At 46.5% G+C, this 17,031-nt stretch overlaps 1 protein-coding gene across 1 annotated transcript in view; it reads right to left on the bottom strand.

The window, feature by feature from the left end:
* LOC130109178 (ELKS/Rab6-interacting/CAST family member 1-like) overlaps positions 1 to 17,031 on the bottom strand; it is a 209,018-nt gene that overhangs the window by 53,661 nt on the left and 138,326 nt on the right. Inside the window, exon 18 of the mRNA XM_056275934.1 lies at positions 13,658 to 13,801. Coding sequence (XP_056131909.1) covers positions 13,658 to 13,801 — 144 coding nt within the window. The remainder of the gene's footprint in view (positions 1 to 13,657; positions 13,802 to 17,031) is intronic.

The raw sequence follows: 17,031 nt of genomic DNA, 5'->3' as shown, positions 1-17,031 counted from the left end.
ACCGACCTGAGTGGGGGGGAAAAGTCAAACAGAACTGTTCTCCCCCTTCAGACCACCATGTCCAGGTAGCAGAGCCAGACTATAAAAGTACTGCGTTGCAGGAGTGTCGCAAATCACACGGGATGGGGTAAGTCCACTGTTTACCTCCTGCCAACCTTTTACCAGTTTACATACTTCTGTACCGTAAAACTGAAGCGCTCTCACCCCGTGTCTTTATCTCTCCCCTCTCTCTGTCACTCCCGTGTTCTCCCACCTGGAGAACTGAGTGTCTCTCTCTCTCTGTAGCCTCTCCTGCTATATGCCTCTCTCCACCCCCCCCCTTCTCCCGGTCTGCATGTGTGTGTCTCTCCCCCTCTCCCTATGTCTCTCTCCACCCCCCGTGTGTGTGTGTCTCTCTCTCCACCCCCCCTCTCTCCCTATATGTGTGTCTCTGTCTCTCTCTCTGTCTGTCTCTCTCTCTCTCTAACCCTGTCCCTCTGTATGTCTCTCTCCATCCCTCCTCTCTCCCTGTGTGTGTGTGTGTGTGTGTGTGTGTGTGTGTGTGTGTGTGTGTGTGTGTGTGTGCATATGTGTATGTGTGTGTCTCTCTCTCTCTGTAGCCTCTCTCACTCTGTATCTCTCTCTCCATGCCCCCCTCCCCCTGTGCGTGTGTGTGTGTGTGTGTGTGTGTGCATATGTGTATGCGTGTGTCTCTCTCTCTCTGTAGCCTCTCTCACTCTGTATCTCTCTCTCCATGCCCCCCTCCCCCTGTGCGTGTGTGTGTGTGTGCGTGTGCGTGTGTGTGTGCGTGTGCATGTGTGTGTGTGTGTCCATCCTCTCTCCTTGTCTCTGAGAGAATATAAAGCTGCAGTTCAGGACATGGTGGTGATCCGGCTCTGTACATATATTATTCTATTTCTATGGTTATGGAATTCATACAGTTGTTTTGGCTTTGCTACATCAATGGCCTGTGGATGGATGGGCTGTCTGTAGCCTAGGCTACTACAGGGACAATAGAGACATTTGAATTGCCAGGGGAAACCATTCATGACAATAATTATACACTGCTTGCGATTTTGCCATATGCATCAATAGTTAAGGTTGCCATGGTAATGCTAATATTTTTCTGTAGCCTACTGGTACAGCATGCAGCACATGATCATGCTTTTTCATATCTTGTAAATCGCCTATTTAATAATAGCCCGATGTTGGCTTGGTTAAAGAATGGGGCGTTTTTGTAACGTGGCTCTTTCTATTTTTTTTTTTTTTTTGCGAATGTGGCTCCTGAGTTAGCCAAATCTGTCTGAGTACCACTGGTTTAATAAATACATTTACTGAACTTCACACATGGAGTTATTCAATTATGGCTATATATATGATGTGTCATTTGCGATTTCAATCACAACAAGCATACGAAATGTATAAAATAATATGAAACTATTTTTTATAAGTCACACACTGTCAATACTTGTATGTAAGAGCACTGTCAATGAATGTGTTAGCTTTTAGATGTAAGTCTAGCGTGTAGTTATCTTTATCATCAGTATTGGTTATACCTGAGATTAGACAGGCTTTGGTTCTACCTTCTCACAGTGTCACTAAAACGCCTTTTGTAATCCCCTTTTTTTATGACCCTTCAAGATCTCCTTACCTTCATGTATCCATTTTTAACGTTTACCTTTTAAGACGAAAGACAGACAGTAAATTAATCAAACTTTTTATGTAAAGACCATTTCTTTACTCTCCTCCATCTCTCCCTTCAATGCCATCTGTATTTATCCTAACTCCCTTGGATCCATCCTTCTGTATTCTCCTTTCTCTTCACCTCACTTGAAAGAACCAAACACATGCTTCTTGTACTCATTCGCAAGGATAAACTCATGGCTAATGTTTGCATTCCTGACTTCATCCAGTAATTCTTTGTGAATGTGACAGACTGCTACATTGTTTAGGTGAATTTGGACCACTGTTTTCAGCCTCCTCAGAGCACTGAAGCTCCTCTCTGCTTTAGCAGAGGCTGCAGGGACAACCATAACAATTCATACAAGTGCTTCTACTTGTGAGAAAAGGCCACAGACCTCAGGCAACTGATTCCTCAGAATAGCTGTGGCGTCTGACGTGGTTGTGGATGGGCATTGGAGCTTAAAAATGTTCAGCTGCATTTCCTCAGGATACCGGCCCACCACTGCAGTGTCCATCTCCCCAGTTAGGAGGACTGCCTCCAGCTTCACAAACGTTTTCAGGCCACCCTGATCAAACCTCTCCTTAAGTTGCACGTCCACAGTATCCAGCACCTTGAAGAACTCAGGTCTTTAGTATTCTTCTGGGGTTGTGGGTAAGTGGGTAGTAGCGACATTGCCAATGAAATGTTTTTATGGACGGCGGATGTGGGGCATGGTTATGGGCTGAATATTTAGCTTGGTGATCATCTCTATTGCATAGTTGTATGTCTCCTGGAGGTTCTCCTCAGATCTCTTTGCCCTCAGGGTGGTCCTCACACAATCTGCGACAAAGAGCATTCCAGACATGGTTTCTGTTCGCTTCTACAGTGTGCAATTAAGGCACTCCAACACCTTGATTACTTCAGTGGCCAGCATGAGTCCTAGCACTGTGGCACCTCTTCCAAATCTCTCCAGCAGCCCTCTTGCCATCACACCAATGTTTGAGGCATCCGTTTGAGCCATGTCCTCTAAGTTGAGTAGCACAGATTTGTACTGACGTAGCACAGACAAGATTGCTGGAGTTCTGGCCATCTATCTTGTTTGACACAAGGGCTGCAGGTTGCTAACTGACCCTGATGCTGTGGTTGCAATGTTCACAAATTTTGTACTTGCCCGATAATTTGTAGACAGGAGTGAATCCACGGCATCAGATGTCAGTGATGATGCTGTACAAGCAGCCTGGCTGACCAGATTCACGGTGGGGGTCACAGTGTACATACAAAGCCAGTGGCTTCATCTCCTTTATCCTGGCCTGTGTTCCCTTGCTGTTGCCTGACATCTTCGCTGCTCCATCATATATTTGTCCACGCAGACCAGACAATGGAAGATTCAAGTGCTGCAACACATCTATGGCAACTTTTGCTAGGTTTTCCCCAGTTATGCTTGAGACTCTGTGAAACCCCAAGAAGGGCTTATGGGTGACCAAGTCATGGTCTACATACCAGACACATATGGCTTCCTGTTCAATACTATCTATGTCCTGTGTTCCATCAATAATAATGGAATACTGGAAGAGAGGCAGCTTGTGGATTGAGCTAATGATTTCCCTAATTATGCTGTTTGCAAATAGGTTTAAAATTTCACTCTGGATTTCAGAGGATGTGTAATCATGTTTTCTTGTTGAAAGTAATTTTTCTAGGCCAGGGTCATCTTCACTTTTTACTTTCAGTAACTGGCAGAATATTCCCTCTTTAGCTGCATGGCCCCTAAGAGCAGCTCCCTAGTGAGCCAAGAGCTGTACAGAGCCCACAGTTTTCATGAGAGACCATCTTGAATCCTGTTGCTGTGCAGGTTTGGCCAAAGATAATTGGACACTTACTGGGTTTGTTTTGTGGCAGTGGCTAGTGACAGCAACTTTGTGTGCATTGCTTTGGACATGTTCTGCAAATTTTTGAGTTGCCTTTTTCCAGTTTCGGAAACCAGTTTTGGAAAATGTTGGATCCGCGTTCTTGGCAAGATTTGATCTTTCATGTCCAAAAGCTTGAGCACACAAAAAACATAGGATTCCATTGACGCCTGGACTATAGTGGAGCCAAGGAAATTTGCGGTACCACTTTTCTTGGAATCATAGCGTTTTATTTGGTGAGCTGCTGCACTACAATGAGCTTTGGGTTAGCATGGTTGAGTTCAGCTTTCTGCCTGCCTGCCTGCATTTCTCTGCTTGTGCCTTTCCCCTCAGGTCTCTCCTATGAAATATGATATGAAAACAGAGGCAGGGTGTGAGGTGGGGAGCAGGGGCGTGGAGTGGAAAAGGGTATACAGGTATGGGGTACACTGAATTCTCATCTAACGCAGTTTTAAACATAGAAAAGCAATTTAAAAATATAAAAACAACATGTAGTCAGCATTATGCCTTTGTTTACACAACTTCAGTTCTCCCTCTGGTGTATTCCTGCAGTATCATGGCTAAGTAATTTGTTGCATATTAGTTACGTTTACACTTCATTACAATGTTGGGCACAACTGCGCAATTTACTCCAGCCAAACAGCGAAAGCTGCCTCCTTCTATGAGAAAACAGAGGTAGGCCACTTTATTAGCCGGATAATTTAATCATGCTGATAAAAACATCTCGCGGACACAAATTTGACTCTCAGTCGCAAGCCACCACATGAACAAACTGTGCTCGCTTGTTGCCGACATCAGACATAAACCTGGATTACTTCCACGCAGATTGTTGTGGTAATACTTTGGCTACAAGGTAGCCAAACTACAAGCAACAAGTTACTTGCCATAACAGGGTAAAAACAAAACACTGGATCACTGCTACATCTCAATTTTGAATGCTTACTGTGCATTCCCAAGGGCTCCACTGGGGAAGTCTGACCACACTGTGCTACTCCTTATCCCAAAATACAGACAAAAGCCTAAATCCATCAAGAAAACACCCAAATCCGTCAGGTCCTGGTCCATGGATGCCACTGAAATGCTCCGAGGGTGCTTTGAATGCACTAATTGGAATATATTTAGTGCAGCTTGTGACTCCCTCGGTGAACTCACTGACACGCTGACGTTATACATCAAGTTCTGCAAGGAAATGTGCATCCCTACCAAAACAGTGACATTGTATAGCAATAAAAAACCCTGGTTCTCCAAAGAATTACACCTCCTACACAAAGAAAAGAATTGGGCGTACAAAAACAGAAACAGGGATCAGTACAGAGCAGCCAAGTGTAAGTTGCGTGCTGCAATAAGCAAAGTTCAGCAACGCAAAAAAAAAAAAAAACTCGAACAACAATTCTCTTCCAGTAACCCCAGATCAATATGGAAAAATCTTAAGGAAATGACAGATTACGAAAAACATCCTTGCTCCCCTCCAGATAATGACCATAACCTCCCAGATAAATTAAATAAGTTTTATGCAAGGTTTGAAAAAAATATTCCACCAGCCATCCCTCCTACTCCCACTCCAACGTCACCCCTCTGCATCCAGGAGGATGAGGTGAGAGCTACATTCAAGAAGCTGAACATCAGGAAAGCAGCAGGGCCAGACGGCATCAGTCCTGCTTTGTTGAGCCACTGTGCAGCAAAATTGGCCCCAATATTTTCTACCATATTTAACACCTCTCCGAGCCAACGTACAGTCCCACAATGCATCAAACTCTCTAACATCATTCCTGTGCCAAAGTCCTCAAAGATCACCTGCCTCAATGACTTCAGACCAGTTGCCCTAAATTATGTGGCCATGAAAGCATTTGAGCGTATCATTCTGTCATACTTGGAATCTTGCGCCTCCCCAATGATGGACCCATATCAATTTGCCTATCAAGCCAACTGGTCTGTTGAGGATGCAGATAGCATAGCCCTGCACCATGCCCTGCAACACCTGGAATCACCAAACACCTACACACTCATCCTGATCATAGACTTTAGTTCTGCCTTCAACTCCATCAACCCACTCAAACTCTTTACCATACTTTCGCATATGAACGTTGACCCAGCCATATGCCACTGGATTTGGAGCTTTCTGTGGAACACACCACAGAGGGTGAAGGTTAAAAACCTAACCCCACATCCTCTTACCCTCAGTACAGGTGCTCCTCAGGGCTGTGTTCTCTACTCCTGGCTCTTCTCACTTTACACCACCGACTTTACATCCACAGATAGTTCTGTGAAAATAATAAAATATGCAGACGACACAACCATTGTAGGCCTAATCTCCAACAATGATGAAACCCAGTACCGCACTGACATAGACCAGGCTGTCACTTGGTGTGCAGACAACAACCTTCTGCTTAATACAGCCAAAACCCAAGAACTCATTATTGACTTCCGATGCATGCCGAATCCCAAAACACCCATACAAATGAATGGAGACCCCATCACCACCACCGACTCTTAAATTTCTTGGAACATACATCAACAATAAGCTGAAGTGGAAAATTAACACTAAACACATCATTGCAAAAGCTCAACAACAACTTTACTTTCTTAGGCAGCTTAAAAAAATACTGGATCAAACATCAACTTCTCGTTCTGTTTTACTCAGCCATTACTGAGTCCATTATAACATCTTCTATTACAGTATGGTACACGGCAAGGACAGTCAAACATGGAAAAAACTGCAGCGGATTGTCAACAAGGCATCCAAATTCATAAGCAACCCACTCCCTTCAGTTGAATCTCTACATACTAACCGGACTGTAAAGCGAGCAGAGATCATCTCCGGCCCCTCACACCCTGCTCATCACCTCTTCCAGCTCCTTCCCTCAGGGAGGCGCTACAGGTCACTGTCCACTAAGGCTAAATGCTTCACAAAGTTTTTTTACCCTAGCTATCAGGACTCTGAATTCCTCCCTATAGTCCCCTCCTCACACGCCATTGGCATGCATACTGTCATTCCACTAACTGTGTGTAATATGTTTGTTTCTGTTATTGTGTAACTGTATGATTCATGATAATACGTGGAGTGTCTGCCGTTGTCCATGTATGTATTGTGCTGCAGAGTTTTATGTGTACCGAAAACAAATTCCACCGGCCTTGGTCATGTGGCTAATAAAACAATGTAATGTAATGTAATCTAATCTAAAATATGTTAATGGCTGCTGATTTTTTAAATGGACTTGTCATTCAATTTCCAGACATCAAACAGATAATACAATTTAATAACAATGTCCTGGGGTTTTTCAAGTCATGAAAAAATGTAAAAGCAAATACTTTTTTGACTGGTCAGAAAGCATTTTATTAAATCAATGATGACTGTGTTGCTGATCACTTTCAAATTGACTAAGTTATTTAAAAAAATCATTGACAATAGCCTATGTGATAGCTATGCATGAGTTTTGAATACATCCCCAAACCCTTTATACAGCACATATAACCTAGCACCTAGCTGCAACTCAATGCTGCTGCTCCTCCCTGTCTGAGGCACCTCCACCTCATCTGATCTCTGATGAAAGCAGAGTCGTCCTACTGAGGCCGTGGTGTGTGTCTAATGTTAAAGTATACTAGCGGCGAGAGACTCTGCTTTTCATACATTGTTGATGGACATGTGCTGTGGTTTAAGGTGGACTCATTTTCAGGTTATTTAGGTTAAAATTCATGCTGTTTTACCACCACTATATATGTTGGTGAAATCGCTTTTTTACCCCTTTGGAAATATGCGATGGGCTGGGGATTACTTTGCTTGCCAGCCAACGGTAGTAACGTTAACAACGTTACCTGGCAAGAACGAATCGATGTTGGCTCAGACAATGTTAGCCTATCATCAACAGGTGGTGGTGGGCTGTCAGGGCCATCAGGGCCTTCTCTGCTGGCCCTGTCAAAATCAAAACCATAAATTTGTTTTTCACAGTTAAATTAAAGTGTGCCTGAAATGTGTCTGAATTCAATTACTTGTTTCCTCGTGGGGTTGAGCAGGGGTTTCCTACTTCACCTAAACGCATCACAGCTCCTTCGACCAGCACTAGCGGTATTGCTAGCCTTTCCATGAAGCCCGAAGCTGCAAACTCATTACAACCGAGTGACCGTATCATCAGCCAATCACAGTTTAATGTGTAGTGACAGAGCGCCCCAGGCGCCCTGCGATGTATCGGTGCTAGCCCCGACTTTGAGCTTCAGCCTTTTGAATATTGTGAGCAAACTAAGCGCAATGGCCACCGCATTCACAGCTCCTGAAGATCTTGTTGCCGATCTACTTTTGTGTTTTTGCGAATCTGGTAGGACTGTCTGCATTTTTTTTTACACATTCTCACAAGCGGTCTAACTTACTGGATGACTTTTGTGAGAGAAGGCTGCCACGAGTCTCTCAAGTGAGGTGGAACTTCAGCTCCAGGTTGGTGTGCACATTTTTCTTATTGAATTGAAGGTGGTGCATTGATAATATTGTAGCTACACCTTATTGAACGTGTTGAGGTTGCGTGAGTGACTGGTTAACACTACATCAACTGTGGCAACTTATTATCGCTGTCAGGTGGTAAGCATTTGGTTGCATGTGTGTGTCTGTCTGCAGCTAATCACACAAACTACCAGACCTATCAGCCTATTTCTTTTTTGTGTGCAGAGTTATGAGTGTATGATCAAGAACCTCTGGTGGCTGCGGTGATTAAAAACCCTTGGAAAATGTTTGTTCTCGCTATCGCCGCTCCCTCTCTTCCTTCATTCTCTATCTCGCTCGATCAAGGCCACTCTCTATTGCTGCACGCATGCAAACAGCTGATTTAGCTCAGGTAGTGACAGCGCCCGTTATGTATTCAGGTAGGAGTGTTGGAAGTAAACGAGAGGTTGATCGCATTTCACAAATCAGCAAATAATTGCTGATTACAGCACAGGAGAACTGGAGGAACACTGGACAAACCAAAAATAATTCGCTTTCTTCACCTCGCCGCCATGTTTGTTTAACAGACATCATGAGGGGGATTAGACGCGGAGGTGCCATAGACTCCAATGTTAAAACTCCGCTATAAAAAACAATTTCAAAAGTAGGATTAATCACAGTCAGAGCAGGACATCACCTCAGTAGCTACAATAAAACATTTGCCATGGCTGAGCTGTTTCCCTACCTTTTTTTATTGCTTTAGAATGAATGGAAGTTGGAGGTGGAGCTAGAGGTGGCAGAGTTGAAGATGCTAAGAGTTTCATTGGGAGTGACGAAGGACAGGATGCGGAACGAGTATATTAGAGGGACAGCTCAAGTTGGACGGTTTTGGAGACGAAGCAAGAGAGGCAGGATTGAGACGGTTTGCACATGTGTGGAGGAGAGATGATGGGTATATTGGGAGAAGATGCTGAATATGGAGCTGCCAGGGAAGAGGAAAAGAGGAAGGCCGAAGAGGAGGTTTATGGATGTGGTGAGGGAGGACATGCAGGTGGCTTGTGTGACAGAGGAATATGCAGAGGACAGGAAGAGATGGAAACGGATGATCTTCTGTGGCGACCCCTAACGGGAGCAGCCAAAAGTAGTAGTAGTATTAGTAGTAGTAGTAGAATGAATGAAATTCAATCGCCTACATTCATTTTATATCATAAAACCGCGACGGTTAAACACATCTGAAGTCTTTTAATAAGGGTCCCTTCTCTGGTTAGGCGAAGAAAGGGGTGGTGTGTCGCCAAGTCCGAGCACCAGAGCAGGGGAGCTACGCCTGGCGGAGATCTGCACTCTACTGAGTGCACCCTTCTAGTTGTTTTTGTGCCATGTGGTGTGCGTGTGCAGTCTGGTTGCTGAGTGACATCAAGGAAGAGCTGATGGTAATGGTGTAATAGCTGCTGTAGTGCACAGTGTGTTGTGCTTACACCGCCCCGAGCTGCCTCCCCGGCACGTTCAAGCCACTCTCCCAGCTCGGACGTGCCGGAAACATCCGAGCGCTCGGCTCGCGCTCTGAGGAGACGAGCGCTGCACTGCACCAGGTGTTTGCCATCATCCATCAGGCACACCTGTGGCAGTCAGGCAGCCTTCTACAAGAAGCCTCCCAGAACGTCTCTCAGTGCTTCGACGTACTGAACCCTGCGGTAAAGTTCTGATAAGCCCTCCAGCGTTCCTTGCTTTCTGTTTATTCCCCAGTGTCTTATCTTCGTGTCTCTGTTTCCTCCCAAGACTCTCCCTCCGCGTCTCCCTCGTCCCCAGCGACCTTCACGTTTCTCCCCGGACCTCTCCTGCGATCTCCCCCCTTGTCCCTCTATCTGGACCCCTCCTTTCGGACTCGACTTCCCGGATCTCGGACCTGGACTTTCTCGGACAACCCCTCTTGGATCACGGACTGGACTTTCTCGCCAGGTGCACGCACATTTCTTCAACACCTCCTGGTCATTTACATACCGCACCACACATTGGCTAAAAACACTCACACATAGTTATTCACGCAAACCACGGGACACCACACATAGTTTATTCACACATCCCACTAACAGAACGCCTTTTTTCACCATACATTTCCCTCCCACAATAAAACCTCCCTTTGTAGCTTTTGAAGTCATCTCGTGTCTGTCTGTCTTGGGTTTCGCCACACGGGTCAGGTTCTGGTGCGCGAGCACAACACAGTGGTGTGTGTTGTGGTTGTTGAAGTCAGCTGTCTCGTTGGTGTTGATCCAGTAGTGCATATAGTGTATTTTGCATGTGGCTGTGTTGGCTGTATTGGCACCTATATAAGAAATGTGTGTTGTGTGTGTGTGGTGGGGGTGGAGTTCATTACTGAAGGCCCCGACTGAAACCCCATGGCGCTGTACTGTCAACAGGTCTAGACAGAAAATATGATTATCCTGGGCTAAATTGCTGAAAAGCCTTCTAATCAACCAACTCACATTTCCTTTCGTTCTTTTCATCCCCTCTCCAAAGAAAGACATTAAAGTTAATTGCTGCTGTCGGCATTTCATTTGTATGAACCTCCGCTTCCTCATTCAACGAGCAAGTTATTTCAAGTGCACATGCGTGGAACATGTCCGCATCCACAGACGCCAAAATGTACTACTGAACCGCACAGGCAGGCTGTCCGTGCCTGCTACTCGTCCATGGCCATTTTTGGAGTATACCAGGGTCTTAAAATAAGCAACTCATTCACATTCTCAACCAGAATCTGACGGCTGGGCAAATAGTAGTGTATTAAGCATGACCCCCCCCCTTTCCCCCCTAATTGTACTTGGCCAATTATCCCACTCTTCCGAGCCGTCCTGGTTGCTGCTCCACCCCGTCTGCAAACCCAGGGAGGGCTGAAGACTACCACATGCCTCCTCCGATACATGTGGAGTCGCCAGACGCTTCTTTTCACCTGACAGTGAGGAGTTTCACCAGGGGCACGTAGCTTGTGGGAGGATCACGCTATACCCCCCCCCCCCCCGAACAGGCGCCCCGACCGACCAGAGGAGGCGCTTGTGCAGCGACCAGGACACATACCCACATCCGGCTTCCCACCCACAGACACGGCCAACTGTGTCTGTAGGGATGCCCGACCAAGCCGGAGGTAACACGGGGATTCGAACCGGCGATGCCGTGTTGGTATTTAAGCATGATTTTTGCGGTTAAAAAAAATAATTTTTTTTTCAAAAATGGGGGCAGGGCAAAAACAGGCTTTTGAACAGTGGAAATAATGCCCGAGTGTGTCCGCATACAAACACACACTCACATGCACACACACAAACGTAACCAAATCAATCCAACACAATACAATCTTTGTTTCTTCCCCAGTTTTGTCTGGATTTTCTACCACGGTCCAACACTTTACAGATCCTCTCACATTTAACAGCTTCACTGATGCATGCTGGGAGGAAAGACAGAGCGTCTCAGCCACGTTGGCCTTATCACCACCACCGCTGTGTGAAGAGCAGTTTCCATTCCTGTGCGATGCTGGGGGAACTAAAAAGAGCATCGGCTCCAACCGTGGCAAGAATCAGCTGCCACCAGCCCCCACCCACCGCCCCAGACAGGGAAACTCTGTAGTCACACCGAGCTTTAAAAGAGAAGGCGATTGTCAAGGGCATTGATTTATTAGGGTGCACATCATGTGGTGAGGAGGAGGGTTAATCAACACCCTCTGCCTTCAAAGATCTGTCCAGATGTATGGTCAAGCTGTGTGATGTGTGCTTGTGTGTGTGTGTGTGTGCGGCCGTGTGTGTAAACACACATGACTAGGTGCATTTGTAATGATCCGGTGTGTAGTGCGTCTGTGTGTGGGCCCCTCTGAAATCCCCTTCCCTGTGACGCTCATCAGCTCAAATATTTATTGGCCACACCGGCTGACGGTAAACTGTCAATCACTCCAGGAGCCGGGTGAGACGGACGGAGAGAAACGGAGCGAGAGCTAAGAGAGGGAGGGATGGATTAAAGAAAGAAGGGCTGTTGAAAAGAGACAAGAGAGGTAAGGTGGAGGGAAAGGAGAGGGGAGAGGAATGTGTGCATGCTGGGGGGGGGGTAGGAAGGTAAACAGGAGGTAAAGAGAGCATAAAAAATGTCCTTGTCTTGTTTAAAATATTATTTTTCTCTGTGCCACCTTCTCGCCCAACACTTGTCCATCATGAATAATCATACTGTGACTATCTAGTCCTCCTACTGGCCTACTAGCTGGCCTTACTGATGGTGCTGCATGTTGGGCGGTCTGAAAACCGAACCGTCGGCCAAACGTCTACGATGCAGATGTCACGCGAACGATCGGGATTTCAATCACACTCGACAGACATCAAATCTAGGAAAATGATCCGAAAGAGAGGGGCGGGGGGCAGACACACACACAGAAGGAGAGACTTTGAGATGGAATTAAGGACAAACAGGGAGGATGGGAAGACAGGGATAGAGAGAGAGGAGGGAAAGTGACAGGCAGGAAGAGGTACAGGGACTGTGTACAGAGGAGTGGGTGATTTCACGAGGAAGTCCAGCAAACTCTCTGTAGGCTCATCCACTCAGGGATTGGTTGGTTCACAAGACCCAAGAGAACTTTTACTTTGTGTGTGTGTGTGTGTGTGTGTGTGAGTGAGAGAGAGAGAGAGAGAGAGAGAGAGAGAGAGAGAGAGAGAGAGAGAGAGAGAGAGAGAGAGAGAGAGAGAGAGAGAGAGAGAGAGAGAGAGAGAGAGAGAGAGAGAGAGAACCAGACCTTGTGTGTTGAACCACAGCGATGTTTGGTCATATTAATATACCTGTTTTTGGCATGAGCTGACATCTGTGTGTGTGTGTGTGTGTGTGTGTGTGTGTGTGTGTGTGTGTGTGTGTGTGTGTGGAGAAACAGTGTTGTTTGTGTGCAGTCAGCAAATCTGAGCAAACACAAATTTTTATGAAAGAGTTGTCACAGAAGATATGATGGAGACTTGAACTGCGAGGCTTCATCTCTCTGTGTGTTTGTCTGTGTGTGTGTCTGTGCTGTGTGTGTGCTGTGGTATATGTAGGAGGGGTGGGTTAATCCTAAATTTACCCACAGTGGTCGGAGGGCTGTGGTCACATCTGGACCCAGTTTCTCTCCCTCAAGCAGCCCCCCTCTCATTTCTCCCTCTTTCCCTAACCATCTAAACTCTTCTCTCCCTCTCTCTCTCCCTCCCTCTCTTTTTGGCCTCCCTCATGCCATCCACTGCATCTATTTTTTATATTTTGTTTTTTTTTTCTTCCTCCTTCTACTCTCACCTCCCCTCTCCTCCCCTTCCCGTCGAGCAGGCTGTTTATTTGCATATTTGCTGCAGAAATAACATTTGGGTTGTTAGTAAGAGCAAAAGGATGTTTTGCTGAGAAAACGAAGCATTGGCATCAGCCGCCAGCTCTCGCGACGAGCTGGAGCAAGTTTCCTTTCACACGCGTCTCCTCTCAACAGATTTCCTTCTCTTCACCTTCAAGACCTCCTCTCTCATCTCCCATCCTCAGCTCTCCTCATCTCTCCACTTGGCGCCTTTCATTCACACACCAAGGAACACGGACCAAAGCTCCAGTTTCCTCACAGTGCACACTTGGATCTTCAGCTTTCAGTGTGTGTGTGTGTGTGTGTGTGTGTGTGTGTGTGTGTGTGTGTGTGTGTGTGTGTGTGTGTGTGTGTGTGTGTGCGCGCGCTCATACCTGTTGTTTGAGCTGTTGTACCAGACTGTCTTTCTCTCTCTTGAGGGCCGCCACCTCTTCCTGGGTTTTCTTCTTCTTGGATGAGGAGAGCTCCAGCAGGGCGATGTTGGCGTCTTTCTCACTGATGGCTGCCAATAGTGCCTCCTGTCTGTAAAGAGAAAACATCAATGCAATCAATCAATCAACCAATCAACCAATCCATTAATTCGGTGTGATTTCAGAAATCTTATTTGTTTTTAATAACCGAGCGACCGTTTCAGTGATGACATTGCAACCTTTCTGCAGGAAGATGGAATTTACTCATTCAATAATCTAGCAAGTAAATATATCACAATAATGTTCATACACTTCTTACCAATATCAATGTGCGTCTCATTAATATGGGTTGGACTGGAAGGTGTCTACTATCGTCTTTTCATCGAAACTTAACCTCTCCCTAATAGCACTTATTATTTAAAAAACACAGTTCATATTTTAAGCTGTCTGCTAATTTTAACAAATGTGTTATAAGGGTTTATAGACACTGATCAGCCAAAACATTAAAACCTCCTGCCTCATATTACGTAGGTGCCATCGTCTGGTCTGATCCCACAGAAGAGCTACTGTAGCTCAAATTGCTGAAAAAGGTAATGCTGGCTGTGATAGACAGGTGTCAGGACATACAGTGCATCACAGCTTGCTGCGTATGGGGCTGCATAGCTGCAGACCGGCCAGAGTACCCATGATGTCCCCCGTCCACCGCTGAAAGCACATACAATGGACATGTGAGACAGAACTGGACCACGGAGCGGTGGAAGAAGGTGGCCTGGTCTGATGAATCACGTTTTCTTTTACATCGCGTGGACGGCCTGGTGCGTGTGTGCTGTTTACCTGGGGAAGAGATGGCACCAAGATGCACTATGGGAAGAAGGCGAGACAGTGGAGGCAGTGTGACGCTGTGGACAATGTCCTGCTGGGGAACCCCGGGTCCTGGCATTCATGTGGATGTTACTTTGACACATACCACCTGCCTAAACATCGCTGCAGACCAGGTACACCCCTTCATTCATGGCAGCAGTATTCCCTGATGGAAGTGGCCTCTTTCAGCAGGGTAATGCACCCTGCCCCACTGCACACATGGTTCAGGAATGGTTTGAGGAACATGACAAAGAATTCAAGGTGTTGCCTTGGCCTCCAAATTCCCCCGATCTCAATGTGATCGAGCATCTGTGGGATGTGCTGGAAAAACAAGTCCGGTCCATGGAGGTCCCACCTCGCAACTTACAGGACTTAAAGGATCTGCTGTTAACTTCTTGGTGTCAGATACCAGAGGACACCTTCAGAGGTCTTGTGGAGTCCATGCCTCGACGGATCAGAGCTGTTTTGGTGGCACGAGAGGGACCGACACACTATTAGGCAGGTGGTTTTAATGTTTTGGCTAATCGGTGTAAGGGTCCTATTACTCATTGATTAATGACTATTTACAGATAATCATTATATAGTGCAATGAACAGCTATTTTCCTTATTCTTCCAAGTGAATTTGAGGTAAAGCAGAAAGTGGAATTGAGACTACACCAAGTAGATATTTTCAAATATCACACCATCATAAACACTGTGAAAACTGTGATAAACCAAAGAACATGTGCAACAAAACGCATGAATGGGGCGCCTCCGTAGCAGAATGGTTAGAACGCATACAACATGGTCGCAACATCGCGGTTCAAAACCTCTTCAAAATGAAGAGCAACTGTTCATTCTGCTTCATCAGTGATTCAGCCATGCAGAGTCAAGATCAATATGGAAACCATCACGGCTCAGTACAGCAATTTTGCACTGAGTCGATTTTCCCCCAACCCGTTTCTCTATCTCGGTGCCTCTCCTCCCTGCCGTCTCCCTCTGTCCTCCTTTACGCCTCTATTCCTTCCTTTCTTCTTTCCTTCCTTCCTATCTTTCTGTCTCCATCACTCATCCCTGACCGGATCGTCAGCCATGACATTTTGACAGAATTCCATGCGGTTGGGAAGCAACAAGCCGCATCCCGTCCCAGATCCGCTGAGGGAGGACACCCAGGGTTCGGAATTCTCGGATCCCGACTTCAGCTTCCAAATCATAATGTGTCTCCAAACATCATGACTCTGTTATAACGATGGAGATGGCCACTTAAAAAAACCAACAACAAAACATCCGCACGCTCACACACACATACACACACACACGCAAGGACAAACAGATGTGTGCGTGCTGCGCACCGACAGCACATAAACGCACTTCCTGTTTGTCTCTTTGTCTCTGCTGCTCCCTTCCATGCATTTCCCTCCCCACTCTTTATCGCTATACCTCGCTCTCCTTTTTTGCTTTCTCCTCCCTCCTCAACCCCTGGCCTCTCTCTATCTTTGTCCCCCCCCCCCCCCAACCAGCATACGCCGACCACACTTCCACACCCACGGCCAACCACACGCATAGTGAAGATGGCGCTTTGTGGAATGCAGTGATGAGAGTTGCTAAACGAAGACAGATTAGATGTTTGGACTGTGTGAAACACCAGGGATTCCACGGTCAACCTCACCGACCGCGCTGTCACTGCACCAGCGTCCCATCATGCATCTGTGCTGCATTTATCCGGCGTTCCCTTCACTCACTCTAACAACTTCTGTCATGGCGTCACTGAGCAGGCTGCTTATTGGCCCACAACAGACCCAGCTGAACGGCACGGCGGGCAACAGGGACCGACGCGAGCAGCTACCAGGTGGGACTGTTGCTGCAAGCGCCTGCAGCAGGATGGAGCCGAAGAAGAGGACGACGTCATCTTCCTTGGAATATTAACAGCTAGAAAAACCGTACAGTGTAGAAGTTGCAGTAGCACAGCTTCTGTGCTGCACTGCTGGCTGTACTAGGTAGCACAAGCAGTGACAGTACAAGTCCCCATTCAGCACTAGCATGAACCGGATCTAATGAATCAACACATAAACAAAGCTAATGGGAGTGAGGTCGCGGTGGTTTAATACAGGGCGCCACACTAAAATGAAGGACCTCGGGGAACGAAGGCGGGGAGACGTCGAGGTCTTCGGCTTTTCCCGATTCCTTTCCCATCGGGAACGACGCTCAAGGGTTAACAACTCGTACTGTGGGAACCCTGTCACACTCTTGCTCTCTCCCTTTGTCTTTTTCACACAAACAGTTTGACATGTGCACAGTCTCACACACACCCACACCCACACACACACACACACACACACCCACACACACAGGCTAATGGAACATTAGTCTTGTTAAAACTAACAGTGCGTCAACTTTTATACCATATCCGAGAGTTACCTGCCAGCACACAATGCTTATAAACCCCGGTGATAAAATGATATTTATCCCAGATACCGCCCTTTCTCTCCACATAACC

The sequence above is a fragment of the Lampris incognitus genome, chromosome 3 (genome assembly GCF_029633865.1).
Source record: "Lampris incognitus isolate fLamInc1 chromosome 3, fLamInc1.hap2, whole genome shotgun sequence".
In the NCBI taxonomy this organism is placed as follows: domain Eukaryota; kingdom Metazoa; phylum Chordata; class Actinopteri; order Lampriformes; family Lampridae; genus Lampris; species Lampris incognitus.
Note: the sequence above shows the minus strand (reverse complement) of the source record. Positions and strands in the feature narration are given on the sequence as shown.